The sequence below is a fragment of the Mycteria americana genome, chromosome 1 (assembly GCF_035582795.1).
Source record: "Mycteria americana isolate JAX WOST 10 ecotype Jacksonville Zoo and Gardens chromosome 1, USCA_MyAme_1.0, whole genome shotgun sequence".
Lineage (NCBI taxonomy): Eukaryota > Metazoa > Chordata > Aves > Ciconiiformes > Ciconiidae > Mycteria > Mycteria americana.
The window spans coordinates 211,670,382-211,684,125 of NC_134365.1; the positions used below are offsets into that span (position 1 = coordinate 211,670,382).

At 39.7% G+C, this 13,744-nt stretch overlaps 1 protein-coding gene across 1 annotated transcript in view; it reads right to left on the minus strand.

The window, feature by feature from the left end:
* The window catches only part of FAT3 (FAT atypical cadherin 3), a 330,887-nt gene that overhangs the window by 63,608 nt on the left and 253,535 nt on the right, over positions 1–13,744 (minus strand). Inside the window, exons 10-12 of the mRNA XM_075491129.1 lie at positions 6,722–6,918; positions 5,530–5,683; positions 2,521–2,754 (exon numbers count right to left, since the gene is read on the minus strand). Of these exons, the coding sequence (XP_075347244.1) occupies positions 2,521–2,754; positions 5,530–5,683; positions 6,722–6,918 (585 nt within the window). The remainder of the gene's footprint in view (positions 1–2,520; positions 2,755–5,529; positions 5,684–6,721; positions 6,919–13,744) is intronic.

A 13,744-nucleotide genomic window follows, 5' to 3' on the forward strand; every position in this document is an offset into this window, starting at 1 on the left:
TTTGAAGTTTATCAATTTTTTAATGTCATCCTTACCACAAAGTCCCATGTAGGTTTTCTCAGTGTTACTGCTCTAGCATGACCCTAATTCCTTGGAAACAGGCTGATATTCTAGTTGTCTGCTGGGTTTGCTCAGATAATTACACCTCAGCATTCACTCCAACTCTTCTTGTGCCTTAATTTGAACAGAATGGAGTAATTTGGCACTTTGATTTGAAGACAGTGGGAGGTGGAAAATCCACTGCTTCCTGTGAACTTCTCTAGAAAACTGTAAATCAGCATTTCTCTCTCATGTCTTAGTTTGCACATTTCCCAGCCTGATGGTGGTGAGTTAGTAGGAAATATTATCTTGTGGAAATATTAAGAATTTCCAGTGGAAATTCTTAATGGGAGGGAAGAATTGTTTTATATTAAAGTTACTAATATGTCTTAACAAAAGCACCTATGTATATTCTCTCTCCCTCAAGTGACCATTTAATTTAAGATACCTAGCTACATGGAGAGGTTATGTAAAATGAACTTGCTTGCTACTAGAGTTAAATATCTAAAGCCATTTTCTTCTGTTGAATAACGTGAATAAAAATCACGTCTCTCCTTCAGTGTGTCCAGCTGGTACAACTAGTTTCTAAGCATGTATCCAAATTACAAATATACTTCCAGTCCTGAAATTTCCCAGGATATTTTGAGTTCAGGAACTTCAAGAGATATCAAAAGCACAAGGCAGATATAACACTATTTTCCTGTTAACTGGAAATTGTCTTAATTATCCAACAGTGTCTGACCACAATATTTTCAGTTTTATGTTAAAATGTGTTTAGTTGTGTTTAGTTCCACAAATTGAATTCTCTCAAGTTTTATCTCAATAGCTTCTATACTGGTACTCCTATCCTTACAGTACATGGCTCTTCAAATCCCAAAGCAGAAGGACTGGCAAATTCTAAGACTGATGATAAGATGTTTCCTGAATGTTAAAAATTGATTTGTATGATGATTACTGGCTCTGCTGATGTTTTCAGGATAATGCTTCACAAAACCTTACAGGAATATCATAGCCATCAGGAATATCAATAATACATTTTGTCTGTGATGGGAACATTATACTACCTAAACTCATTCATTATGCAGCAATAGGGAATCAGTGATTTTAGTATGGACTAATAGAACAGTAATTAATAAAAAATCCAATTTTAGAGACCAGAGTCACTTTCATATGATACAATGTCTTGTTTGATATTCAGGTCTAATCATTAAGGAAGTACATAGGCCCTTCTCATTCATCACATGCATCTCTCCCTTTAACTTATCTAGTTTCAGAAGGAAGATGTAGCAATTAACTCATGGGATTTTTTTTTCCATTGCTAACCATCTTATTATGTTAAGTTGGTGCTAGCAAGAACTTTTATTGACAACTTTTTATTCTAGTTCTTTCTGTCTCCCCCCTCTCCTTGAATGTCATCTCAGCTATGAGAAAAATGGGAATTAAGACAACAGTGGAAAACAACAGTTCAGTACTTTACTACCAGTAATTGGCTTTTCACTGCAGGATGGTATCATAAATTTTAATTGTGATTTTTAAACCAAGGCATATAATGCAGCTCTTTACAGATACATTAATGAATGCTTGCTGCTCCCTTACTGATTCCTGCATATTTACATTATCAACCTTAGTAACAACTGAGACTTCCAGCAGTCTAAAAAAAATATTTTAACATGAAATATTTTTTCATTCAATTAAAGTTCTGCTTTTTATGTGAAGCTACTCAGGCCACAGTTTTTACAAAACATCTCCAAAACCAGAGAAATAAAAAATAAACAATGGGATTTATTTATTCCAACTGAAGTGAATGAGATATTAAAAAAAAATCTGATATTCGGCAGGTTTTACCACTGTGTTATGCAAAAACCCCCTTTAAATATTTATAATTGGGCCCAGATTTCAAGGTTAAGGTCCTCATATAATAAACTATTACACTTTTAAAGAATGCACAGTTAAATAACCAGAACATTTATAATGTACATTCACAGTGTACAACAATAGTTTTATGTTAAGGTAACCAGCTGGAACAAATGGGAATTATAGCAGTATAAACTCCAGAAAAGCTGTGATTAATCAGGTATAGGTCCCTATGGCATGTAACTATATTATTTGCAAAAATAGAGGCATGGGTATTCAAAACCCATGGCTCAATAAAAGAGGTGAGACCACTGGAGGAAGAAATTTGAATTTACCCCCAAAATTATCATTTACTCCTAAACACAGCTATCACAGATCAAGACAATGAAAGACTACATGCTTCTGTGGCTGCTGCAAGGCTTTTCTGTTTGTAACACCATAATGCCAAGCTCAGCCATGAGCATTCCGATGTAAAGAAACAGAAGAGAGAAAAATGGGGAGGCTGCAAAGCAAAAGGAGAAAAGAATGAGGAAAGGCAGCAATAAAAAAATTAATCTGCATTGCAATTACACCAACCCACAGAGTTTTCCTGAACATTAATTATTGTTTGCAGTGTTACTCACTTACCGACATCAGGATCAGTGGCTTGGACTCTTGTTAACAAAGCTTTAGTGGCTGTATTCTCATAGACACATGCGGTGTAGTGATCAGATGAAAACACGGGTGGATTATCATTAACATCTTCTAAAATAAGATGGATTTCTGACTGGCAATACCTGCCACCACCATCTGTGGCTCGGGCAACCAAGTTATACGCAGGGATTTTCTCTCGGTCAAGAGGGGCCAAGGATTTCAGCTCACCTAAAATTGATTAAAAGCAGCAGCCATCATTACTACTGTAGCAACATCACTAATTCTAGATAGTGTGAGTATCTCAAAAACATGTATTTCACAGGAATAGAGAAAAAAAAAAATCAACCTTGCTTATTCCAATGAATGGATTAAAAACTCACAGCAGTGTCACTTCTCACTCCTTTTTACCCAACAAAAAGTGAGCTGTCAATATGGGAGGACGGGGGGACAAGCCACTCATGGTGGCCTTCAACGGCCTACAACTTCACCCATATGAACACCACCATGTTTTTCCAAGTCTGTCTTTCTGTTACTCTCAAGATTTATAGATTCCTAGACACAGAAACACATCCTGAATCTGATGACAGTAGCCATGATGAACTCTAAAGTTTTCTAATGCTACCATTCAAAAATAACATCAACATCCCCCCCTCTTCTCCCCACAAAGCAATCTCCAAGCAGCTCTGAATTCCTGTAGATACTTCTGGCATCTAGTTTGAAACAAACTTCTTATTCTCATACAGAGACGGGTATCACAATAAACATTAACAGCAATGAAAAGGCAGCTTATTCAGACTGTGAGAGCTTTACCCATGATCCATTTTCCAGTGCACAGATAAACAATCGTCAAACATTGCCACATCAGCAAACAGCCATCACTAGTCAGAAGATAAGTTTTGGGTTAATTTTGTAAAAGGTGTAATTTGCAGTTAAATACAAAATTTGTTCTTGAAGACGGCAATACTTCCCCTTCCACACGCTGCATAGATCTCCAAACATCTCCTCTTCCATCAGTAATGCTACAGCAATAGTGGGCGCTGCCTCCTTCTAGTCAGGAGGAGGAGGCATTGCACAGGGAAGGACTTAGTCTTTCATTATGGAAAACAAATTCCTAAGAATAACAGAGGGGTGGGATTTTTATTCATGGGAAAATGATTTTATTTAGCTTTACTTCATAACAGCCATAAAATCTAGATCTTAGCAGAGATCAGTATCTTTTTCCAGACAAACTGCCAAATGTACAAACCATTGTAGCACTCCACTGTGCCCACAAATTCACTACTGATACCCTTTCTCCCCCAAAATCTGTGTATGAAAGGAATGCCTTTTTTACAGGGTCTAAATACCAATATATCTAGACCAAAGTGGAAGAAGTGAAGTCCGAAGGTGAAGGAGGACCCTGTTGGCATCTTCCCCTCTTCTGTAGCAAAAAGACTCCAGGAGAGGCACATGAAGGACAGGGAGGTGACTTGAGACAGCCAGCATGGGTTCACCAAGGGCAAGTCTTTCCTAACCAACCTAGTCGTCTTCTGTGATGGATTGACTACATCAGTGGACAAGGGAAGAGCTATGGATGTCATCTATCTGGAGTTCTGTAAGGCCTTTGACACGGTCCCCCACAACATCCTTCTCTCTAAATTGGAGAGATATGGATTTGATGGGTGGACTGTTCAGTGGATAAGGAATTGGTTGGGTGGCCACATCCAGAGGGTAGTGGTCAACGGCTCAATGTTCAGATGGAGATCAGTGACGAGTGGTGTCCCTCAGGGGTCCATACTGGGACCAGTACTGTTTAACATCTTCACCAATGACATAGACAGTGGGATCAAGTGCATCGTCAGCAAGTTTGCAGATGACACCAAGCTGAGTGGTGCGGTTGACACACCTGAGGGATGGGATACCATCCAGAGGGACCTGGACAAGCTGGAGAAGTGGGCCCATGTGAACATCATGAGGTTCAACAAAGCCAAGTGCAAGGTCCTACACCTGGGTTGGGGCAACCCCCAGTATCAATATAGGCTGGGGGATTAAGGGATTGAGAGCAGCCCTGCAGAGAAGGACTTGGGGGTACTGGTCAATGAAAAGCTGGACATGAGCTACCAATGTGCACTCTCAGCCCAGAAGGCCAACCATATCCTGGGCTGCATCAAAAGCAGGGTGGCCAGCAGGTCGAGGGAGGTGATTCTCCCCCTCTACTCTGCTCTGGTGAGACCCCACCTGCAGTACTGCGTCCAGCTCTGGAGCCCTCAGCATAGGAAAGACATGGACCTGTTGGAGCAGGTCCAGAGGATGGCCATGAAAAAAGATCAGAGGGATGGAACACCTCTCCTGTGAAGAAAGGCTGAGAGAGTTGGGGTTGTTCAGCCTGGAGAAGAGAAGGCTCCAGGGAGACTTTATTGCAGCCTTTCAGTACTTAAAGGGGGCTTATAAGAAAGATGGGGTCAAACATTTTAGTAGGGCCTGTTGTGATAGGACAAGGGGTAATGGTTTTAAACTAAAAGAAGGTAGATTTAGACTAGATCTAAGGAAGAAATGTTTTACGATGAGGGTGGTGAAACACTGGAACAGGCTGCCCAGAGAGGTGGTAGATGCCCCATCCCTGGAAACATTCAAGGTCAGGTTGGACGGGGCTCTAAGCACCCTGATCAAGTTGAAGATGTCCCTGCTCATTGCAGAGAGGTTGGACTAGATACCTTTAAAGGTCCCTTCCAACCCAAACTATTCTATGATTCCATGATAACATCTCTGACCTAACTTGAGGTCTTGCAGGGAAACAAAAGGGTTGGTATCCATTGTTCTGATTATAATATTCAACCTGGCCAACAAAGACATCCCTCTTTCTCCCTCCTACCACCACTGCTTCAGAAGTGGTCATCCATGCCTGCCATTACTGGAACAACTGGCTGACAACCAAGTGTAACCTAACTCTAGTTAAGGAAACTAGCACTCACTGATGTCAAGGGATTAAGAAGGCTATTCAGAAACATTCAGTTGTCATCTTACCGTTTTCTGGATCTAAAAAAAATTTATTGTTCCCAGCACCATAGAGAGAATAGCGAATTTCACCATTGGACCCAATGTCAGCATCTTTAGCACTGATTTTAAGAATGACTTTGTTGGATGGAATGTCTTCAGGAAACAGTGCTGTGTATGCAACCTAGAGACAAAAACAGAAATGTAAGCTATGCTGTAACAGTATTTTATAGTCTTTGCACAACCTTTTTTATAAACTCTCTATAGTGCATTTTTTTTATATAGGAAACAATTTTCATTTATGTAACACATTCCTAGAAATTCAAATCACTGCTAAGCTTTGAGGTGTCACAAAACCAATGCCAAATTATGACTCTTAATACGGCTCATGTTAGGTGTTAAATGCTGTCTCATTTTCTATCTTCTATTTGTTTCATCAACACCCATGAAATGGAAACTTTGATGAGTGTGCTAATGAAGACAACTGTTTTTATTGCCTCATCCAGCAGTGTTTGAGGGAGATACAGACTATCATTCCCCAGAGTGGTACTTGCAATGACAGTGGTCCATCAGTGATAATGTAATGACAGGAATTACATGAGTATATACATACATACATATATAAGATTCAGTGAGCAGTACCGTTAAGGAAATGTGGGTTTCATAGTGTCTTTTCTTTCACACAGATCTTTTTTATTGCAGTAATATCAGTTCCCCACATCGCCTGTTCACAGAATAAGAGACAGCTAGTGCCGTGAAAGCTGTGGTCAGGCCACGCTGCATACATGCCCAACAACATGAGAGTAAGCTACATTCTTCTGCCTTTTCCACTGGGTTTCTGCCACCTGCCAGGTTCAGGAAGGCTGGAGTTAAACTAAATTGAAGAAATTGCCACATTGGTTGTGAAGGGAAAGCACATTTTTTCTGCAGGGGAGGAGTGGCTGCCCAGTGCCACCTCACAATGCTTCATTTTTTCTGAAGACAACTAAGGCCACTGTGGAGAAGACTCCTCTGCTACCTTTACTAGACCATTATCCTTTCATCTTGGCTTCACAGGACTGTTTCATCCTGCTCCTCTCCCAGATCACTCCAGATTCTTCAATTAAGACCTTAAGGATGAAAATGGGCATCACCTGTGAATACCTGTAAATAGCAGGGACACCCATAGGGAAACCATCGTTTTCAACACAATGGTTGATTGCCGTGGGTGTTGCTAACTCACCTGTTCACAAACTGGATTATTATCATTAATGTCAGTGACGGTGACTTCCACAGCAGCTTGGGTTACGAAAAGGCCATCCGTGGCGGTGATGTTCAGATAATAAAGGTCTTGCTCTTCCCGATCTAGAGGCCTTTTGACATAAACCTTCCACTCATTCTGAACCAGTCCCAGCGCAAACTTCCCTTTGGGATTCCCTCCTGCAACGAGACAAGCAACATGCAACGGGCTGGGCCATCCCTTCAGAGCTCCCACCTAGTTTAAACACACAGATGCACCACAGAGGTCCTGGTCTAAGCAGCCGTCATTTGTTTTACAGTGATCGGTGCTTTCAAACTCGCAGACTCAGGAAATCTGTAATGAGATTATGCTCCCTGTGTTTATTGCCCCCCGAACGCCTTGTATGAAAGTGAACCAATAACTTTCAGTGGAAACAAAATCCATTTAGCAGAGCTGAAGATGATCTCTTGTTTAGTTCCCCGTAAGGGCAATCAAATTCAAACTGTGAACAATCAATAGTCCTCTCAGGCTGGTACAATTGTCTTTCCACTTAGTCTCAGGAGAGGATGTAATACACCGTAGCTCTTGTTACCAAGACAATTTCATTAGCTGTTGATTATGCAATCAAGAACTGGAAGTGGGTTCTATTAAGGAATCCTCTAATGAAAGCTTTATCATACAGCTGTGCCGTTCTTCTGCTCATTAAAATTCTAGTTTTAAAAAAGTTTACACGACACAGGAAGACACATTAGTATTAAATAGTCCTAACAAGAGGTCATTTGAGGAGCAGTTGGAAGATAAGCAATACAATTAGATCAAATGTATTGGAGAGTGAAAGCTGGTGAAAGGGGTGCAGGAGACAAAGCAGAACAGCTTTTTATCATGCCGTAACACTGACACTGAACCTGGCAATGTTGCTCTTCCACATCATTAAATTGCCTGGTGACAAAAGCAGGTTGGGAGAGGGAAAGTTTTGGTCCACATCATCCTCAGGAAGGAAGGAAGGACATGTCAGATGCAGAAGGGTACAATAATTAAGGCGGGCACTGTTGTTGTTAATGTTTCCAACAGTTATTTACTCTTTCATCTAAAATGGTACAGTCCCCTGCCTGCTCCATGAAGAAACCACCTTCAATCACCTTTCTCTGAGCCTGATCTCAACCCCCTGTCAGACCAGACAGTAGAATCTTTTAAATCAATGTTGTGCCTTAATCCCGGTAGGCAGCTAAGCTGCACACAGCCACTCGCTCGTTCCCCCCCGCCCCGCAGCGGAAAGGCGGAGAGAATTGGAAGGGTAAAAGTGCAGAAACTCATGGGTTGAGATGAGGTCAGTTTAACGGGTAAAGCAGAAGCTGCGTGTGTAAGCAAAGCAAAAGAAGGAATTCATGGCAGGTGTTCAGCCATTTCTGGGAAAGCAGGGCTCCATCACGTGTAACAGTGACTTGGGAAGACAAACGCCATCACTCTGAACGTCCTCCCCTTCCTTCTTCTTCCCCAGCTTTCTATACTGAGCATGATGCCATATGGTATGGAATAGCCCTTTGGTCAGTTGGGGTCAGCTGTCCCAGCTGTGTCCCCTCCCAGCTTCTTGTGCCCCCCCAGCCTACTCGCTGGTGGGGTGGGGTGAGAAGCAGCAAAGGCCTTGGCTCTGTGTAAGCACTGCTCAGCAATAACGAAAACATCCCTGTGGTATCAACACTGTTTTGGTCACAAAACCAAAACATAGCCCCATACCAGCTGCTATGAAGAAAATTAATTCTACCCCAGCCAAAACCAGTAAAACCAACTACTCAGTCTTCTGTGCCCAGCATCTAACATAACCTTGGTCTGTAAAAACGTATCTGCACATTTAATAATTTAGGATAGAGCACTATAGTCATAGCAAACTTATGTACTATAGAAACTGAGTGAGGACATAGAAAAAAGCATCACGCTGCTCCACTGGGTGAACTCTAATTCCAGCTAACCCGCTACTAGCTCTTTCCCCACCATATTAAGTTTTCCCCTGTGCAGAAATGCAATCTGAGAACTACTTTCCATGTTTTTCATGTATAAAAGTGGTATAAAAATATTAAGGGAATGCTTATTCTTTCTTGTAACAGGATCAAGAATGTCAAGCATGCTAGTGTACTTTTGCTTACAACTTATTCAGGGTCCTGACATGTGTCATGGGATCTCTCCAAGCTCAATGGAAAGACCAGGTTCTTAAACCTTCCTCTCTAGTACTTGTGTTGAATGTTTCAGTAAATAAGTATTTAAGAAAAAATCCAAGGCTGAATCTATCTGAGCTGCCTCTGCTGTCAAGCAATTAGGTGTCACTGTAGTTGCTTCTGATGTCACAATTCTGTCAGTTCCCAGCAAAAAAACTTTCTCAGCAAAAAAACAAGGCAGAAAAGATCTGAACTTGAAACTGAGCTTAAAACCAAGCAAGAAAGTCTAATGCACATTTCATACCTTCTTGCTAAATCAAAAAGCAGAAAAGAGGACACAGGCTGTAATCCATGCCTTCTTCGTTAGCTACCAATGACAAGATAGAGTAGTTTCTATTTAATATGAAAACTAAGTCAGCTGAGACAGGCTGAGCAAATCTTTCTTGTTAAGCATCACCATTTGTGCTAGCTGTAACTGTGTCAAAAAAGCATGTTGTAATGAATAAGGTTTCCAGAAAATTAGTCAGATAGGCATTATAATTATAAAAGGCCCTCTAATCAAACAGAGCACAAAACTGATATATTGAACACAGATCTTTTCTGTTGATAGAAAATCACCCTTTTCGATCACAAAACCAAGCAGATCCCAATTTTCCCACTGATTTCTACAACAGTCTGGAATAATCATCAGAGGACTCAGTTAAACCTTGTTTAATCTGTTGTGTGATATAAACACGTTTCTCCTAAAGAGGGTTACACAGTATGTCAATGTGCACTACAGGCCAGATCTGAATACAATCCAGGGCAATGAGAATCTGTCCATTGACTTGAGTCTTAATGTGACTTCAAAGAAGGTAGACCCCTGCTGATTGGCATTAAATTTTCTCTATTCAGTTCAACACCAGCACAAAAAAGCTTAACTCTCCTTTATAAAAGGCTGTAATCTTGTCATAGTGAGTTTAATGTTGTAAACCATTAATAAAAATGGTCTTAAATATTCTTATTTGGCTTTGTGATATCAATCAGTGCTTTCCTGCATATTAGTCCTTTTGTAAAAGGAAATGATTAACTGTCCCAACCAACAAGCAATACACTCAAGGTATGGGTGTCCCATTGCTAAGAAAAGAGGAAAGGTAAAATCTAATTAAAATCAGCTGGTGGTTTTTATGGCTGGCAGTAACACTAGCTTGGAGCAATTTTAAAATCAGTGTTGCTTTGTTGTTGATGGAATGGCTTTTAAATCATACATATAGGAATTTGGGGAGTATGTCTGAAAAAAAGGTCCTTGGGATCCCTTTCCCCCCACTTTACTCCACTAGTAAAGAATCAGTTTGAATGACCAAGAAACCTGTGCAAAGGAGCAAACGTGTAACAGTTTATCTGCATGCCTTTTTCATTAGCGCTACCTTTCATTTGTTTTTCTTCTCAGGACTAGCTATATACTTTGTTGATGGAACACAAAGGTGGAAGTTGTACTATAAAGTGTAACAGAAATAATGAGATGTAAACACTAAAATACTGTCAAGGAAATATTCTTAAAAAAGGAAAGGGAAAAAAATCCACACTGTGGCCCAGGGAACCATTTTCTAGTACTTATACATATGTCTTGACGCAGATCTCATTCTGCAGTCATTAATTAACTTTTTCACTAATATATGTAAGCAGATTCAGTTTCCTAGGGGCATTCTAATTAATTAGTTTTTCGCTCTGAATAATGTAGCTTTCTAAACGGAAGCCTCCTGACTACATGTATTAATGGATTCTTTAAAATCTTTTGGCAGTTTTCTTATGCTCTACTTTGAATGTCACAACAGTGAAGTGCTAGCTACAAAAAACACTCCAGTAACTTTTTGGAAAGGCTTTGAGGCTAAAAGAATCAGCATTATCTTTTATCTTTTGTTACTTGAAGTTTAAATAATGCTCTCTCTCCCTCCCTAGTCAGCAAATAGTACAAAGCCAAATCAAGCTCAAGTTAAAGTAAAGAAAGAAAACAGCCAGATACAAATGAAATGCAGAGACACAGTGATCCAAAATAAACAAATCCTGACATACATCATTACTAAAGCACACACAGAGGGAATTATAACGGCTAAAAGGGAACTGAAAACTAGAAGCCAACAGTATCAGTTTTCACTGCAATGTCTCGATCTGGGAGGGGGAACGGAATATTTACTAACTTAGTTAGTTTCTCCCTTACATTTATGCATTTATTTAGATACTTTCAGTTCCCAATTAGAACTCTAGGCATTTGCATCACATAAAATCGGTAGGTTTATCCTCCACTCCCAGTTTAAGATGTTGCATGTTTACTGAGCTACTGAGTTGATAAACCCAATCCTCTTAACTTTACTATCATAAAATTGCAGACGCTGTTCTTCAGCCTGCAGCACAAGTCCTCCCCAAACACTGAAACATCCATTTCTCCAGAACTCCAGGTTCTCAAATATAAACCAAAAACAAACAAAACCCATCACTTTGGGCAATCAACCCAGCAAAAAACCTACTGTGTACAATACCAGTTCTTTCTTCCAAAACACACTGTCCATCTCCCTTGTATTCAGCTGAACCAAGCTTAAAGACTTGGTTCAGACTGTCTGTCCTCAGATTTAAGTGCCTGATGGAGCCTAATTAACATCACTGAGGAACACAAAACACTTTATTGTACTAGAAATTTTGTGCTATTGTCTTAGCAACGGACATTTTTCTGCTGGCTTTTCCTAGTTTACCACTGTTAAATCTCAGTAATATCTGGCTGGGTCTAGGCTGGCTAAACATCCTAGCAGAGCCCTGGTTTTAGCCTAACTGGCTCAAATGATGTAGGCAGTGACCTCAAATGAGCCTTCAAAAGAACACTACTGTGCTCCCTATGTGCATTTGTGTCATCTGCGCTTCCTATTGATTTTCTATTAATATTTATATATAGTGCTTTTGCTTTGTGAACATCTCCAGCTGCTATCAAACTACAAGTAACAAAGGGTAAAAGCAAAATTATTTTCCCACACCATCAAATGCAGATGAAGGTGGATTTGAAAATGGCAACTACTTGCCAGTAATCATGGAAACCAATCCTAAACTGAAGGAGTTCAAATCAGAATATATATTTACTCACCAAAATGTATCTACCCCTTTTCAAAGTTCACCAGAAGACTGCAATAAGCATTTGTATATCTCAAAAGAGTGCAAAGGACTCTTCAGTGATCACATCAGACCCAGAATGTTTATTTCTTTCATTTCCTAAATTATTATTTTTTCCATCTATCTTCTGTGCGTTATTCTTCTCCAGGTGCATTTGCACAAAGCTGGTTTTGGTGGATCCATGTGTCATTCTTACAATTTGTTTTCTTCTCCCTTTTTGTCAGTGTCCTGTTTTTCCTCAGAGTTTGTTTATTGTATTCACAGAAGTTCCTATGGCTCAAAATGAGCCCAAGCATTTGAATAATCATCTAGTTAATCTGATTCCATGAAATATTCAAGTGCAGTTCCTGAGCTCAACTTGACGTAAAGTGTGAATAGACTATTTCATTAGTTGAACTATACTTTAATATGTTTTGACATTTTAATCAAAAGAACCAAATTTCTCCTTGTGCATTTCCCAAATTCAAAGGCTATATTCAAAGGCTATATTCAAAGGCTATATTCAAAGACAGTGGAATTTCTGAGCTCATACACTTTAGTAATTGTACAGTAGGCATTAGAGAAAGTTTTGGGCTTTGACATCTAATGTTTTCAGAAACTAAAATACCAGCAAAATATCTGACATATTTTGAACTGTGATAGAAATCAAGGTACAGAATGATCTATAATTTTTGAGTCACATGGCATGTGACACATTATTCAAAAGTCCAGTTTCTGCTAAATTAACAGCACAGGGGTGTGAAGAAAACATTATTATGTAACTAAAAGCATAATTCATTATAAGAGATGACTGAAAGACTTCAGAACAAAGAGAAAAACAATACCTTCAGCAAATGATCACGGTACACTAACATATCTTTGTTACAAACATGAAGGGTTTGCATTTCTGTACTGGGATCCCCAAAACTCCTTCAAATATCACAAAATCTCTAGGATGAGGCACTACTTATTTACTTTTAGCTATGTGGGAACTGAGGCACCAGCAGCTAATGCACCTTGCCCAAAACCTCCAAATCCTGTGCTTTATCCACAAGACTATTTTTGCCTCTACTTCTAATATCCTACAACACATCACACTATAAACACAGTCTTTGCAAACCTTTAAACTGAATCCAGACTTTTAAGTAAATGGTCAGAATGAACTTCTGGTTGCTTTGAAAGTGGTGCTGCTTCTGATGTGTAACACAGGCGATCTATGGCTAACTGGAATCACACACCTCTCTCTGCACACCATCCCACAGCCATTTCCAATTTGATAGCTAATGAAGGGGTAGGAGTCTTATCCTCCAGAGCAAAATATACAAACTGTTATACCGTTAGTTGTCGTTTTTGCCCATAGCCTGCTTCCTACATGCAGTCTTGTGTAATTCTAATCCTATCGAGTGAGAAAAATGTGAATTTGTCCAACAATCTGGTTATTACTAGGTAATTAATATTAGCTCTTGGATTGTGAAGGTTGGGGGGGAGTGACAAAGTTGTTCCCTAACAAAATCTATTGGACAATGCAAGCTGTAGGCAGAATAATAACTGTAGCACCCCATCACTCATAACATACTCACACAAAAGCCAGTCTGAATCTAGGAGAAAAGAATGATAATAACTATAGCACAATAGGAAGGTATATGTTACCACACTTTGAAAAATATGTTAGTAATGTATATCGAAATTGCCTTATGCTGTATATAATAATGCATGGCATCTAACCAGTGCTTCTAAGTGGATTACTATTTCCTTGGCCAGA